Consider the following 17,044-nt stretch of genomic DNA (forward strand, 5'->3'; position numbering starts at 1 on the left):
CTGCATATCTATATATATTCTGCTACTCCATGATGAAGTAGGAAAAAGGGGTGGGCATATGGGCTATGTGGTTTTGTTTTTATTAGTAGCAGTTAGTCCACAAGCTACATACTGGAACATACATTGTCTATTTCCTGTCATATCCTCATTCAGATCCTCAGGAGATGAATACACTAAATATACATCACCCTGAAAGATGAGAGTAAATAAAAAAAAATGAGTGCCTGCTTTTAAAACTATTATTTTTCTATATACTTTTAAGCAAGTATCTGGTTCACTCCAAAGAAAGATTAGTTTAACCCTCTAAGGCTAACATAAGTGTGAGTGAAGACACTAGTCTAACTTCAGCAGAATGAGTAATTTCTAATTGCAGATCTTTGTTAATAGTATCGTTGCATAAACTGTAAAAAGCACAGCTTGTCTCTCAGATGCCAGGTGCATATTTCATGGTCAGCAGCTAGGAAACATCCTCTTAATTGCAAACTGAACATACTGGATTCTAGAGGTGATTAAAAAAACATTTTGTCTATAGGCTTCATCTGTACCCCACTGATCTTGGTGGCACCTAGACCATGCTTATAATTATTTGTAGACATTCACTTTTCCAAGTGAATCACTACATTTTTAAAAAACAGATACTTGATAGTTCAATAACTGATAGTGCTGACAAGGTTGTTTAGTTCAAGTAATACTTGTTCTGAACAATCATCTTTGCCACAAAATAAAACAAAATCTATTAAACTCTTTTGTAAAACCCTTTGATAAACCTTTTATCAGCGTTCTGATGAATTTTGAGCAAAACTGATGCAACTCATTTTAAAGCCTCTCCACTAGCCAGGATAGTCTAATCTTCATTTAATTTCTTCACTAGTGTTTCCTTCCTGGGAATGGGGTCTACTACGTTGTTAGCAAGAAACCCTCAAAAGAAACCAGAACTTGGTACTAAGTTTTTGTAACATGAAGTACACCTGCAAATGTAACAAAGTTTCTAATTTAATTGAGCATAATAGAAGAGAAGGGGGGGGTGGTAATAAAAAAAAAAATCCCTCTCCCCAAAAAAATCTCCACCAAAAAAAACAACTCTCAAACTGTGCACCCCACAAAATCAAGTAGGTAAATCAACATTAACTTTTCAGCATTCAGCCTTCAGATATTAAGATGAATGAAGAGACTGAACTATTTTCTCATACTGTGTGTATATCCTGATATAACCCTTCAGAACAGTTTGTCAAGCTGAAATTTTCAGTGTTTAGAAACATCAGAATTAGAAATTTTTGAAGCATCTACAATGAAAAAAGACACTTTTAAGTACACACTGCATATAACATTGCCATGGTATTTAGTAAAGTCTGGATGTTATCCCAGAACTTATTTTCACATACCCGTTAGTTTTAGAAGATAATCTAACACTGAACTGGACTGGTAGTGATGCCTCTGAGATCACACATTCAGAGAGTCAAAAGGATATCTGTGGTTTGAAATCATGTCCATTTGAATCACTTGCCTCTCTTGCTACAGGATAAAAATAAACAAAGAGAGTCAAAGTAAAAAAGCTGACACCAAAATTGCTACATGTGTTGTATCCGGTAGTTTGCTAATTTTTGAGAATACAGCTTGTCTAGACATGTTAAGAACATTGTTTTAAAGGTAAAAGCCTAGACATAAAAATTATCAGCTACTGGACATTATAAAAACATGCTAAATTAAAGAGGAATTCTGACAGGCAACATCTAAGAGAAGTCTCATAAATATTAGCAGTCATACTACATGGCGGTCACTTGCTCCAGTCAGTACGTAACTATTTCTGAGACAGATGTCCCAAGCAAAGGCACACAGTAACCAAAGCACGGTTATTGTGGGAAAAAAAAAAAAATTAGCTAAGACCTAACAATCTTTTAATAAAACTTAAATCAACATTCCTCTATTTACAGTGAAAGAACAAGAAGTTGGAAATTCTAGAAGTATTTATTTTACAGTGAACATTGAAAATGTTTAGCTGTTTCCAGTTACAAGCTGACCAACTCAGAGTCGCCATCATTTATACAGTTATGTCGTCAGATAAACTTTTCTATAAAATCAATTGTGAGAAAAATGTTATTAGCTCCCTAACATCTCTCTCTGGCAGGCAGGAAGAATTAAACTTACGCAGCAGGTTAATCTTGATGTTCCATGCAGTTTTTTCTGTTGACTTTATAAAAATCTGGATAACTTACGAACTACTGTAAGTTTGCATTCTCCATGCCTTTGCCCTCTACCACAACCTTCAGGGAATCTAGCAGCATCACACATATCCAACTGCACACATGCATGCTATGCCACATAAGCTTTTCTACTGGACGAATCTCTCTACAATGGCTGCCTTCCCATGAGAGTATCTTCCACCCTAAATAAACATGCCTCAAAGCTGAGAAACAAGGGTTCCATCCTGCACCATCTGAAGCAGGATTACAAGTTTAATAGAGAAGTATAAAACGCCACTATTTTCTTTTTTTACTTCCAGTGACTGTTGTCAGTTTTACTGCCTTTAATGTTGAGAAATAATTTATTACTCATTCCTAACTCACACAAGATGTCTTAAAGAACGTTTCCAAGTGGCAAAGACAAACTTCACCCACTGAATTGCAGAGGTCATTAGAAAAAAAAAAACCCTCATATTTTGCTATTCTATTTTTAAAATACCCTACCTGTAAAATGGAATTATCCAAATATATCCACAAGACTAGGCTATTACGTAGCTTCCTCTAGTGGTCTGGCCCTACATCTTGTTTCTTTTGCTATTTACTCTAGTTAGTTATATACAAATACTGAAAGTCTGTGTTGAAATGCTGTGAACTTGGGTAGGCATTAAGAGTTTATACTTCAATGTACTTCTAACACAAAAGCCAAGGAAACTAAGCCAAACCATACAGCAAAACATTTGTAACTGATATGAAAAGAACAAGCAGTGAAGTCAGCAAAAAACAGAGTTAGTATTTTTTAGTATTCCAATCTGCCCCCTTGTGAATATGCATTATAGTATATTTAGTTACATGGTCAAACTTGACTTTCCCACCACAAGATTCAGGAAGCAAGACAGATGTTCTGGTTTTAGCTGAGTCTTCAGATATTTGCTATGAATCATCCAAACTTTGTTTTGACCCTGAAAATAATATGTGTGTGTGTGCGTGTTTTATATAAGGTTTACCGCTGTGCAATGGGTTTGTTTCTGCAATACTCCTTTGAGAGAATGAGCAACTAAAAAGACATAGGAAAGCATTCACCAATTTTGAAGGCCACTGAAAACAGATGACAATTCAATACAGCCCTAAAATGCCACAAGAAGAACCAAAGCAGCTCTATGATAGGGGATGAGAAATTAATAGAGTGACATTTTATACCAGACACTAGAAAGATTTCCTCAGAGGTTGAAGTCAATAAGGAAGAAGAGGGAAAACCCAAATGTAGAAAGCGATAACTGCCCATGACAAAACACATTCTATTGAACAATCCAACTCTTTTTAAGAGTGCAATTTTATAACACAACAGCCATCTCTAATATCTGACTCTAAAATAAGGTATTTTAGAGTTAGAAATCTGCTCAGGTGATCTAACTGAAAATAATCACAATTATCTAAATTGTACAGAAGTAGAAAATCATATCCCTCGCAGTTCAAAATAACTTTAAAATCTGTGAATGAGTAACTTTTATTATAAGGTTTTTCTGTGAAGCAGTAGCCATTACTTTCATGTCTAGCTGAATGCCTTCCATTGCTTGAGATTCTTTATTGCCTTCTTACACTAAAAACCATAACTTCCTGCAGCCTGTTTTGCCTCTGCGCTTTTCTGCACTCTGAAAGAAGAGAAATACCCCCCAACCCTTTTTTCCCCCCTTTCCCACTTTCCCTTAAAGCCTGTAAAATTCCATCCAGCTTTGATATAGACCTTAACTCCCCCAAACTGACGTGGCCATTTATTCACTCAAAACATTGCCAGCAACAATGTGCACTACCAATTCAATAATAACTGACAAAACATATAACGCAGCAGAAACAATTTTTAAATTAAAGGTCAAGGACAAATTAATTTTGAAACACTACTCCATGTTCCCCCCCCCCAACAGCGCTAACCTCACCAACTCCCTTAATTGTTCATGCCTCCATTACAGAAGTTCACATGGACACATTCCACACACTTTCAACAAAAAAACCCAACCAACCAACCAACCAAACAAACCCCAACAAACAAACAGAAGACAAGAACATAAGTTAAGTAAATAGGTATTGCATTTCTTTCTGCTTCCCTCTTTCCAGGATATTAGTCTCCCCGTTGCCAACTAATGCAGTTGCCCTAGCATTCAAGCTGTGATTTGTCCCCTTGTGCCTGATATTCAGGAACATGCTCACTGTGACTGGTTCAAGAAAGGAGGCTCCTCAAACCATTCAGTGCAATGCTTAATGTAAGGGTACCTGACACTACACATCCCTCTGCTGTCAGTATCTGCCTAATCTCGTTCATTTTTACAGCTGGAATCAGCTGGAATGTGTCTTGTCCTCAGGAGAGCAGGCAGCCAGGGATTTACGGCACAGTAACTAACCTCAGGTCTCGAGTTTGCTTATTCCCTGGCATACCGTTACATCCTTAGGGAAAGATAACACAGCTGACAAAAAATGACACAGCCCCTCAAAATAAATAATATCTGTCCAGATTTGGTGTGTGCTGCCAACTCTGTTTATGTTCCTGGCTTCCTCTCAGAACATTTCTAAAGCTGTGGACTTTGTTAGAAGAATAAAGAAAGAGGAAAATTCAGCCACGTATCTGTTCAGAAAAAGGACTGCGCCTGTTTCTCGTCACTCTGTAGCAGCATGTTGGCATTACAGCAATAGGCAGTGGTGTTCAGTAGCAATGTAAGAGCCTAATAAATAAAACATGAGGGTTGCAGTGGAGAAAATTCAACAGAATTTCATGCATGCTTTTCATTTTTCATGCTAAGGATCAGAATATTAAGTACATTTCAGTGCCCAACTTTGTATTAAGTATTAAAGTCACTCATCATTCCTTGTATTCCATTAGAATTAGAAACTCCAATCAAAGCCCAGCACGTCAGAGACAGTACAGTCAGTCAACAGTGTGATACCATACTTTTGTATGCGGCAATTAAGCGTCTCTAATGAAATGCTTATGTTCTAAATAGATAAGACAAAGTAAGTATCTGTTTTGCCAGCATGGAACTGAAGGTAAGTGGGAACTACTCTTCCTACACACATTCTAGGGTTCGGCACAAGTTGATAGAATTAATATGGTTCTAGAAAGAATGATCCTGATATCAATTGGAAAGCATCAGAATATTTTAATTATGAGACTGTTTGTTAACTGCAGAGTAAATATCAATAAACCCCTCATATATAACAGAACATGAAAAGAAATGGTGTACCTGTTTTGTATTACTCAGCTTTAGAAAGAAAAGCAGTTAGTTTTTTACTAACCTCTGCATGCCAGATTTTAAGCTAAAGAAATGCAGACCTTTTCACACCAAAGATCACTTTAAAAAATATACAACTTACGCATTTCTTCAACGACATCTGGATCACATTCTCTGTATTTGTCTATTTCTGCCTTTAGCTGCTCTTTTTTCTGTCGAAGGGCAGCAAGTTCCTCCATTAGAGCAGCACGTTCTGCCTGAGGATTCAAAGTATGTTGGGAGACACAAAAAAAATACAAACATTAAAACCAGTAATTATCACACAGAACATTTTTCAGAAAAACAATACATAAATTTAAAAGCTGCTTTCACTACTGCTTTCTGTCAATGAACCACTTGAGCATTTTATTTTATTACACAGAATTCTCAGTGACACTCAGTGATACTAAGTACAGACTGGAAGGAAAAAAAACTAAGGCCAAAATAGATAAACAAAAGAACAATTCTCTACAACCTTTGAACTCAACGAGGTGTGACAAACTTCAAAGAGATCTCTCAATTATTGGGTTTAAAGGTTAAACAAGTGCTAGTCTTGTAATTAAAGACAGCATTACAGGAAAACCTACCATCCACCCTTCCACAAACTGCTATGCTGTGTATGAACACTCTCTGAATTTATTGTTCTTATTTGCCCACACCACTTGAGAGCAGCAGTCTCAAAAGTGAGCTCAGACATTTATGACACGGTAGTCTGCTGGGAGTGTACACAATATCAACCTCAAAGTTTCTATCAATCAATAAGAATCTGCAGACACTGACTCAACATGAGCTCTCCCACAGCCAACTCAGCACATACTTCTAATTCAGTCTGTAGTTACAGACAAACACTGTACTGGCTGATACTCAAATAACTCATGCCAGGGTACTGGGTAGCCTAAAAGAACCAGATAGTATGAGTTTGTAAACCATCAGGTCTTTTACCAGTGGAAGTCTCCATGGCAGCCCAGCAGTGTGACGTGTTTGTGGGTGTGGAGTTTTGTTTAGGTTTTGTTGGGGTTTTTTCCCCCAATGTTCCATATTCCCAGTGCTTTTGCCAACAGTCTGGATTCAGCATGTTCTGAAAATGCAGAATGAATGGAAAACAAAGGTTTCCAGATGCTGAGGTATGGAGTTAAGATGCTCAGAGACCTACACTGTGATCTAGATTTTTCAGGACTTCTTCCTCATGTATTACCAGGAACCAAAATACTGGAAACATCAGCCAAAACAGGATTTCCAGGATCAATAGCTCCAACACATGCTGGAGCAAACCAAATCTGGAACAGTTCATTTGGAAAGATGACAAGCACAACTGTGTGAGAAACCCATCCACGATTCCCTGTTTACAGTCCATTGTGAGTGAGAGGTCAGGATGTGTAAAGAATCACCATTAAAGGTACTGGCAAAAATCAAGTTTTAATTAAATTTGTGAAAGTGCAGACTTCAACAGACTTCAGTGGCAATAGAGTTCACTCTATTACTTAATAGGTAAAAGAAGTGTACATAGGAAAAACCTAGATTGTTTCTATAGAACAGTTTGAATTCAAAGATTTGGCACTTCACTACAAAATTCAACTCCTCCTGAAAGCTTCTGGCTGTCCCTCTTTAATACATTTATTTATTGGACTTTAGACAGAGCATCTCAGTGCAAATCTGCAACACAGAACACCGTATCAGGTATTTCTAACTAATATGTTGCTTCCCACATATAGTAAACATAAAGCCTAAATATTATTTTGTAGTGTCAACAGCTTCAGCGTGCAAAGAGCACTGGGCTTACGTGCCTGCTTAGAACAGAAATTTAGCAAGCTAAATTACATTTAAGTTTTAAAAAAACAACTCCAACATCTAAATTTGTTGTTACTAGATTTGGCAGTTCAGCAACCATTGGTGACTTCAGTACATACCTCCGGGTAGTTCAAGTTTTAAGATATTTTTAAGTCTCAAAGTACCTGGAAGGACTACACTAGCATTTACAAGAAGTGCATACTTGTAGGTCTATTTCCTTTGTAGGACTGCCTCCCTCTCAAAGCAACTTACAGTATCTTCACGTCCAATTTTTGATTTCTCAATGCTTTTTTGTAAAGCCTCTTTCTTCTGACTGCTTTCAGCAAACTGGTAAAGGAAACACAGAACAAAATCAAACTTTTTCAGTAACGTATGTTAAATATACCTTTAAAATGTGTATACATATTAATATATTTAAATAAGTAGGTGTATATACCCTTTTAAGATATATATATTTATAACTTATGTAATAAACAGAAAATAAACACAAAAGCACCCAAATGTAAGTCCAAGGCTCTGAATCACAGATAAGAATTACAGGAAGCAACTTTAAGTATAAGAAATTTTTGCTATGGTGGTGCATAATCTTGCATGTTCAGCATGAGACCAAAATCCTATTTCATACTATAATCTGGCATCTCTGTGCAAAGGACTCCATGTTATGGAGGTCTTGGATTAGATGATTTCCTTTGGTCCTTTTCCAGCTCTCCCTATTCAATGGAAGCAGTGACAAAGGCTGTAGCAGGTCCACCTGCTCAGCAGCTGACACTGGTGTTCCCAAAGTCTGGCATGCCATTGGCATGGCCCCAATCCCTTTTACATGCTGGTGAACAGAAGCCTCTATAGCTCAAAGGCCTGTAAAGCAATGGCCCCCTTCTACTGCGCTCCCTCACACTCCCAGACCTCACAGAGTTCTCTTCCTTCATGCCTGAGGCAGAGGAATCTCACAGAAGTCACATCTCGCAGGGCTGGTGTGAATACTTCCATTTTCCTGTTATCCCAGGACAATTACATTTGGAAAGAGAGATCTCTCTCCATTAACCTACCACCCATCTTGAACCAGGCCCTTCCAACTCAGTTGGCAGTTTTCCAGAGATACTTTGGAAACTTTTTTTAGCTGAGCAGGACATGCACCTCAAGGACACACATACACAGCATCGGACAAAGCCCCTTGAAATATTAAATAAGATGAATGAGAATTTAAAAACCAAACAAGCTAATAAAATGTAGTTTGAAAACCAGTTACTGCCTTTGAAACCAACAAAAGAGGGAAAAAAAAAAAAGGAGAAACAATAGAGCTTTTAAAGTACTTTTTGGTTTAGTTTCAAGATGCTCCGAGCATCAGTTAGGTAGAACATTAGTATATCAGACTAATTGTGAAAACAACAAAGACGGCTGCCAGAGCCCAGGTTTTATTCTGGTCTAGCCCAAAATCCCTCACATGAAGCCTCCACTTCTACATTCCCTTTCTTACTGAGGAACCCACTGAGTGGAAAAGCATTCCTAGACATTTCATGCAATCCCTAGCCTTGATAATTTAACTCATATCATCTCTATCATGCAGTTGAAACACCAAGGCCCCATTCATACAAGCGAACTGAATGGTTTTGGAGCTATAGTCACTTCTCAATTTCTATTGAAATTAATGTTCGGTTCATATTTTCAGAAATACATATTAGAAGTAAATGCATAACAAATACCAGGCAGAGCTTATTGCCAAGTCTTGGAGATCAGCCAGAAAAGAAAAGCCAGAAAAGAAACTCCATTCTGGTGGTCCAGACAGATTAGGACCCAGCCCAACTGCAGCTCACTGGGTTTAGTGGTTCCTTTTGTAGTTCAATTTTTAAAAATAATTACTCTGTGTTCATGCATGTGTGAGCATACATACAAACAAGGTTTCCTTTCTAAAAGGAAGTTTTAGTTTTTCTTCGATTTATGTAGTTGTTTAGTTATTGCTTTCAGTGCAAGTAACCACAGAGGCAGTGTAGGTTTCAGTATGTGGCTTGAAGTACACCAACGTCTTAATTTTGGTGGATAGCTAAATAGTACTCCTGCTGGGCTTTCCACAAAATTCTTAAAAAATTGGGTGTGTTAGTCCCCACATTATGCCATATTAAACAGAGGGATATATACAGTTCAGAAGAGGACAAGTACTCAGGTGCAGTTTGCAGTTCACAAAGCCCAGGGAAGACAAACACCAGAGTACACATCATTTGGCACCTCTGAACAAAGAACTTTTCTGGAACAAAACTGGCAGAGAAGGTGGAGAAGCCAAGGAGCTTATCTAGGCCCTTATACCACAAGTGCAAAGAAGCAGCCAGCGCTCTCTGCAAGAGAAGCCATAAAGGTGGCGTTTTCCCTGTTTTACTTGTACTTACGAAATACTTACAGAATTTTTCTGCATTCACTAAAATGGATGCACAGAAGGAGCTCTCAGGACATTGCAAACCTTAAAAGTTGGTTTCCAGCTTGGAAGCACGTTTAACAGTTTGGTATCTTATTTTCTTGATCCTCTATACTCTACATCATCTAATCATGAAACAGACACTAATGACAAACTTTGGAGATAAAGAAATTTCTGAGATTCTCACCTACACAACATGCAAGATTGCCATGCTATGAGGTTAAAGACCTTCATCTGCCTAAAAGCAAAGAAAATTTTTACACAGTCTTATTTAAGATTTTGCTTTCTTCTCTCATAGATTTTAATTTTTTGGACGTTTTGCAGTTTTTGAATTGTCCTCAAAACCAAACAATTCACAAAATAAACTGAAGCCACAGCTTGTTGTGTATTATTTGGAAGTCACAGTGAGTATCCCCATGACAACAAACAAAAGATGAGGATAAGGAAAGGAATAGCTGAAGGAGGCAAGATATTGAAGAAAAGCTAACATAGAACAAGGATGCAAAGGGTAGGAACAGATGGCCAGGGTCTGTGCAAGGAATCTAGGACAAAGGGAGAAGCAGGAAGGCTTGGATACAGAGGTGGTAACACAGCTGAAAATAACTGTAGTAAGAGAAGGAAAGACAGTCAGCAAGGATAAAGGAATCAGAGGGAGGATGTATACAGATGATACAATACTTAACTGAAAGGTAAGGGTAAATGGCGACAGGTTATAGGGTAATAAAAGAAAAAGCAGAATTTGCAAGTGTTGCGTGTGTATGTATAATAGCAGAGGATCACATCTGCACAAATATGGTAACTTACTTTCCCACTCACCAATTGTAGAAAAGCCTGATTGCAAAGAGCAACAGTAGCAGATGGAATATTTCAATCCTTGGAGCAACCTTGGGACATTTTTCAAGGGAATTGACAAACAGTTTCTCAAGGGACATTAACCACTCAGAGAAATGTGAATCCTGCCAACAGCAGTGAGACAGATGCAGTGAAAAAGATACTGTCTCTCCTCTACGTCTCTTGAAAGAGATGTCTGGTCTGACACATGATGAACTTTCTGCCACAAGCGTAACTGACCAGGTATGGAAAAGAAGTACAGAAAGTTCCATGTCTCCAGTCTATCTGACTGCTCTGAATCAGCATATGATTAAACAAGATGCAAGAAAGTGGCAAAAATATCATTTAGGGGAAAACTGTTCAAAGAAGGAGAAGAGACTAAATAATTAAGAAGTTAAAAAGATGCTTCACAAGAGCATTTTCAGTGTTTTCAAAACACAGTGGGAGCCTGTAAGAAGACAGCTTAATGAAGAAAGTTACTAACATCTATAAAACAGCAGAGTTGGGGAACAGTTTCTTTAATTTTACAGACCAGTGTGGTCAATTAACTGACCACTGGCCTAGCTTAGACATTAATTCAATCCAAAGCCCCCCAAAGGGACAATTTTTCCTACTCTGCAAAGGCCTCACAACGTTTAGCCATACATTTGTGCAGCAGTTTGTGTGTGCGAAGTGCTATGTGCTGATGATAACCATCAGTTCCATCACAGGCCTTGGGGTCTGGTTTGTATCAAAGGATACAGATTAGACGTACACACATAATTTATAATATAGTATGAACACATTAATACCAGGGTTCCACTTCAGCAACTCAGTGCTGTACATCTGGAAAAGCAACATTTAACCCCAACACACAACAGCAGCAGTTTTAGTTTTATTCCTTCTCAAAACTTGCCTGATAAGACTTTTGTTCTAGAATAAAAAACTAGATTTTTTTTTTTTCTCTAGCAAAAGTTTTTGTTGGTCCTATGCCTTCTGGTTCCTAGTTCTTAACCACTCTAACCACCAATATCCCACCAAACATGTAGCTTGTCTCACTGGCATATTAAAATATCTACAAACCTCGTGTAAGCCACGCAGACACATACCCTGAGTATGTTCACTGGACAGGAATCAAACCAAGGTCTCATAAGCTAACCACCAAGAGCACTCACAGCTGTTAGCCCACTGTCATTATGGTCTTAAAGAGAAATATCATGCATGTGGGTTTCTTTCAGCCAAAACACTCAACCAAAAATGGTATCAAAACCTACCGCTATTGTGAGCACCACTCACTGTGGCACTACAAAAGAATGAAAACATCCATTTTTTTAATTGTTTGTAACTTGCAAAGTTATTTGCTTTGGGTTTGAAGCTCACTGTGCTTTGTTTCAGGCTAAAAGACAAGGCTAGTTTTCTTTTGGCTTAAACAAAAGCAGTTCAAGAGTTTTAGGGTGATATTTGCAGTAGGTAGGTGTATTTCTTTCCTACATTAAAACTAACCCACTACTGAAAAACTTAAATGGAATTGACAGAAGGTATAGAGAGAAAGTACTTCAAAGCATTCCTCTAGATTCTAAAGATAGATAACAAAAAAAAAAAACATTGAAGCCAAAAAGCAGACTAATAATGTATAGAGAGCAAAAACGCAAAGATTAACAGCCAAAGAACAACCTGGAAATATTGAAAACAGACCTGTTGTGTTAGAAGAAAGGCATAGAACACTGCTAAAAGAAACTACTCAGCAATTACTGTTGACTAAAACAATAAAACTTTCAAGAGGAAGAAAAATCCCCAAGGGTAACAGATTGAAGTGCAGAACTGCTTTCTGAAGCACTACACTAAGTAAGCATACAGCTACTTCTTTTACACACACAGTCCCAAATACATACTTCCAAGGGCCTCCAAATAGGCATAAGCAAACTTTTCAGTCAGCTAGTTGTGGTCACAGTTGAGTAGAGAGCTCAACTGTGGCCTGCAATACTGCAGCTTCTGCTCTGCTCTCAGGATGCAGCACACCACCCGTGAAATGCCATTTCTCCATATAACCCATCCAGGGAACTGAACTACAGTAGGAGCAGCTACCAGGTCCGTGGGACTTTAATCGGGGATGTGATGTACCCTTAGTGAGGCACAGACAGCAAACATACACTCGTTATGTAAATACAATTAAAAGATCTATTTTTCTTTTTCCTTTAATGTTTGTGAAAGGAAGAGAAAAGCTGTATGCAAGGTCTTACCCCAAGTCACTTGAAGTTATTTCAGCAGTATGAAGTAGTGATTTTTGTTTGCTGGGACTTAGAAAGAGCTTTTTTGTCTTTGCTGGGACTTAGGAGACTGCAATAGTTCAGGAAACATAGGTAAGAACAAGAGTAGAGATCAAAGCAATACAGAGCAAAAATTTTAACTCAGAAACTGAAAAATAAACAAGATTTTTGTTCAGCAAGAGAACACCATAAAATGGATGAAAAACAGACTGTAGAAAAAGAGGAGGGTTAGGGCCCACCATATTTCTGAATTCATAAGAACCTTTTTTCTTAAATACTGCATTACTAGTACACTGGAAAAATGTTTAATACCAGAACTCTCTTCTCTTCATGTATACTACAAGATTGTCTCATTTTTAATGAAATCATTGAAAGAGTCAATTCAATAATTTGGGAGAAAGTAGGGAATAGACGTAACTTTCTGGAGAAAAAGGAGACCCATAACACATTATAGTTGCTGAAATATATGAAAGGCTGGTGCACTGCTTTTACAAAGTGAACAGTACTTGTTCCAAAATATCATACTGCTAATCCTGCCAGTGTGCAAGTTCTGTCTTTTTAATGAAGTACTGAAGAGGTAACGAGTGGGTATTTTTTAGTTTAGGACTGTAGCTTATGTTAGTGATTTAAAAAAAGCATCAGACACACATACTAAATAAAAGAAGGGTTTTTCATGGAACTAACTGAATAAGTATCAGACTCTCCATACAATTGTCCGTACAACTAAGCAGTACAAACATTCTCAAAAATAATAATTCCGAAGTCAGAACTCTGCACTCATAAGCAGTATTTATGTGTTTTGCTCAATTGAGTATTCATGTGGGTAATACTGACCTGCTTGCCCCTCCCACAAACACAATTAATTTTGTATTTCAAAAATAAATTTAGTCCTATAATCCTGATTCACTTAGCCCGCTAACACATAAGAGTGATACTGAAATATCACATGGTAAATTAGGCATGGCTCTATTCTCAGGTCATGCTGAATATGAGATGAGTCCCTTTTTTTTTTTGGTAAATAAAATAGAACATGTGGGTTATCCAGAAAAAAGTAGGTGAGGAATTCCCCCTCTGATGCAATCTTCATCCATCTGGATACAAGCTTTACATTGCTAGTTTCAATTATGTTTTATTCCTTTATGATTATTCCTATATAGTAAACCCCTACAGTAAACCCCTCTACATTAAAAGTATTTTTTAATTCAATTATTTTCTATCTTTTTAGATTTGCCGTAATAATAAAGTTTACTGAGAGAAGCCTTATCATGAGCTTTTGGGTTTGCTTCATTCATTTGCAACACCATTTGATAAGTACTAGTTATGCAACAGAAAATAACCACTCCTGGCCAAACTCCTTAATAGACAAAAGGGGAAAGAAACAGTTGTGCAGGCTGAATGAAAGAACTGAATTTCTGTGGCTGCTTTCAGAGTTGGCATAATTGGCACGACCTGAGGGACAGATGGTATTTGTATCTGAGTAGGCAGCCAAGTATGCCCCAATCAACCCAACACCCCCCCACCCCAAAACAACAAAAAACCAGCTGAAACATCTCATTCTCCAACACTGTTTCACAAATGCAAGCAGTCTAATAAGGAAAGCTGAAAGAGCTCCAAAAGACATTCACATGACTGACAGAGTTATAGAAAATTTGAATACCTGGATGTGAAGGATATGCTTGTTACTGCACATTAGTGTATTTACTAAACCTACAAAGTCCAAGGTGATAGTTAACAGGTCTGTTCAAGCCAGAAAGAACACTGAAAAATATTTTCCCTTAAAAAGAAGAAAAGTTTTAATTTTTCCCTAAAGGGTTTTTAAAGATTGCTATCCTAAACAGCTGGGCTATAGACTGACAATGCCTTCAGGGACTAAGTACAGACAGTCCCAAGTTAAAACACAATATTCATCCGATATTCCCTGAGCTCAAGTCCTGCTTAAAGACTACAAAAAACAAATCAAACTTTATTCCACAGACTTTTAAAAATTCCCAAATTCTACACTGAGATATTATCAGTAAAATAAAAAGCGTCAGTAAAATATATCCATCAAATTTCAGAGTTTTGACAGCAGTCTTACAAATTCACTCCTCTTGCCAATTTCATAATTTTTAAGTAATGCTCAGACAGATAACCAAGTCATCAACAAGGAACAGTCTCTGATGGAATTACCATGTGTTCAAAAATAACGAGCTGTTTGGTTGTTATGAGGAAGACCTTTCCTCTAAAGTCTCCCTGCTTCAAAATAACTTCACACATTTTAGTTTTATATTCTGTTTTGGTTTTTTTTGTTTTTTTTTTTTTAATTTTATTCCTTTCAAAAGAAGAAAATGCTCTGAAAGGAGACTTCTATGTTGGTAGTTTATGTCTGCATGTGTGCTAATTTTCTAAAATAAAATATGCTTTATTAATTGAATTACAAGATCTTAAAGTGAAAGTCAAAGTTCAAATTAAATAGGATTACGACTGACTGTGTCCATCAAACCCAGCTTTCAAAGTAGTACTGCCTCTGCCCTATCCCTAGGCTGGAAGTTCCTGGCCTTACAGCGGAGGCAAACTTCCAGACAGCACAGAACATCTAAGCCTTTAAAGTTCCCTGGGATACTGGGTTTCTGCTGATACGGTGAACTGTCACTCACATCACCGTGCCCACTGCGGGGCACAGGGAGACCTGCAGGGCTGAGTCTGTGCCAGCTCTGACCTGGCTTCTGGAGTGTGAGCCTCGTGTTTGCTCCCAGTTTCTTTTCATTTCAGATTAACAATTCCACTGTCAGGGATGCAGTCAGTAGCCAGTATGCAAGCCTCTTCAAAAAGGTAAACTGTGAGATGGTATCACCCAAAAAGTTCACAGTGTCACAAAAAACACTGTTTGAAAAACTGTTGTTTTTTCCTGCATGACATCAGGAGGAATATATAATACACTCTGCTGGGAGACAGCAATGATATATCCTTTTTAATACAATAGGAATCTTCTTCAAGCCTATTTTATAGAGTTCCTACAGAGGCTGCTTTTTTTTTTTTTTTAAAAACCTCTTAAATCATGCAATTTTACCTTATGCCCATCCAAAAGGAAGGAAAGGGAAATTTACACTTCACAGTTGCCATCAATCTAGTTACATATGAACAGCTCGCAAAAGGAAAAGCATGAAATTCAACTAATGAACACCAAATTATGAAGTTGCTTAATTCTAACAGAAGCCTCCAGAGCACTGTATTTTTAGAAGTCTGCCATGACAGCAGTAACTAAGCACAGTCTCCAGGGCTTTGTAGCATGCCATAAAACATAATTCCAGAAGGCTCTAACAAGTTACAGCATTAGACGAGTATTCTCTGCTGGACATTTTAGGACTTACTAAATTCAGAATCATTTCAAGACATCTGCATTTTTCACGTGCAAGATGCAAAGAGGTAACAAAACCCCTGGACTGCTCAAATAAAATGTTACTAGCATTTTCCAGGAGACTAATCCAGGGAATAAGCTTTATGGGATCAACAAGCAAACCAGCACAGATATAATCAATGTATTTGCAATGTTTAAATGATGCAAATTCTCAGCCTCTTGTTTTAAAGGGAGCTCTTCACTGCTCCAGCTCCCTCTGGATGGTATGGTGTTAACTACCTTTGCAGTGGGCCTTTTCTTTATGAGTCTAGTCCTTTAATTCAAATAAAGTGTACAGGTGAGTAAAAGTCTGCAGTAGGGAGGGGTCACTAATTGCCTCTGTTGGGAGAGTCATCACTTTGCAAGAGAAAAAAAAAAAAAGCGAGGCAGAATTAAATGGAATCCCCCAGCACTTTGGGGCTGCAGACTGTCAAAATGGCCAGGCTGACCCAAGGAAAAATAACTAAATAAGTAAGTAGAAAGCTAAGTGACATATCTTCAAATAAGAGGGAAAAAGGGAGGCCCAGCATGGATATGGGAAGACTGCTCTAACAGCTTAGTCAACACATTGAGATCCTGCCTATGTATTATGGAATCCCAGAGTGTTAAGAGTTGGAAAGGACCTTACAGATCATCTGCCATGGGCAAGGATGCCTCCCAGTAGAGCAGGTCACCCAAGGCCTTATAATGGGCATTAAAAGAGAGATGTCTTTAGTAATTAGACTTCTATTTTTCCTGGAAAAAAAAGGGACAATCCATTATATTTTCTTCAAGCTAGTAAAATTAAATTGGAAGCATATATAAGTCTAAATCAATGAATGAGAAAAATGTCTAAATAAATAATTCCTAACACAAATCACATGCATTAGTTGCAAAAGTTCTGACGTACTTCTCTGGTTTTAGAGGACAGTTCTTTAACTATGCCAGCTAGTCCCTATTATTAACAAAATATATACAAAAAG

General features: G+C 37.6%; 1 protein-coding gene across 4 annotated transcripts in view; it reads right to left on the bottom strand.

Annotated features, from left to right (window-relative positions):
• Positions 1-17,044, bottom strand: part of MND1 (meiotic nuclear divisions 1) — a 50,142-nt gene that overhangs the window by 21,371 nt on the left and 11,727 nt on the right. For all 4 annotated transcript variants that reach the window (XR_007631800.1, XR_007631801.1, XM_050338230.1 and 1 more), the window contains 2 exons: positions 7,478-7,552; positions 5,541-5,655 (listed from right to left, as the gene is read on the bottom strand). Coding sequence is in view for 2 of the 4 variants with exons in the window: in XM_050338230.1 (XP_050194187.1) it covers positions 5,541-5,655; positions 7,478-7,552 (190 nt within the window). In the remaining 2 variants the exon portion in view is untranslated. The remainder of the gene's footprint in view (positions 1-5,540; positions 5,656-7,477; positions 7,553-17,044) is intronic.

This window comes from Myiozetetes cayanensis, unplaced genomic scaffold (assembly GCF_022539395.1).
Source record: "Myiozetetes cayanensis isolate MyiCay16 unplaced genomic scaffold, myiCay2020 scf7, whole genome shotgun sequence".
In the NCBI taxonomy this organism is placed as follows: Eukaryota; Metazoa; Chordata; class Aves; order Passeriformes; family Tyrannidae; genus Myiozetetes; species Myiozetetes cayanensis.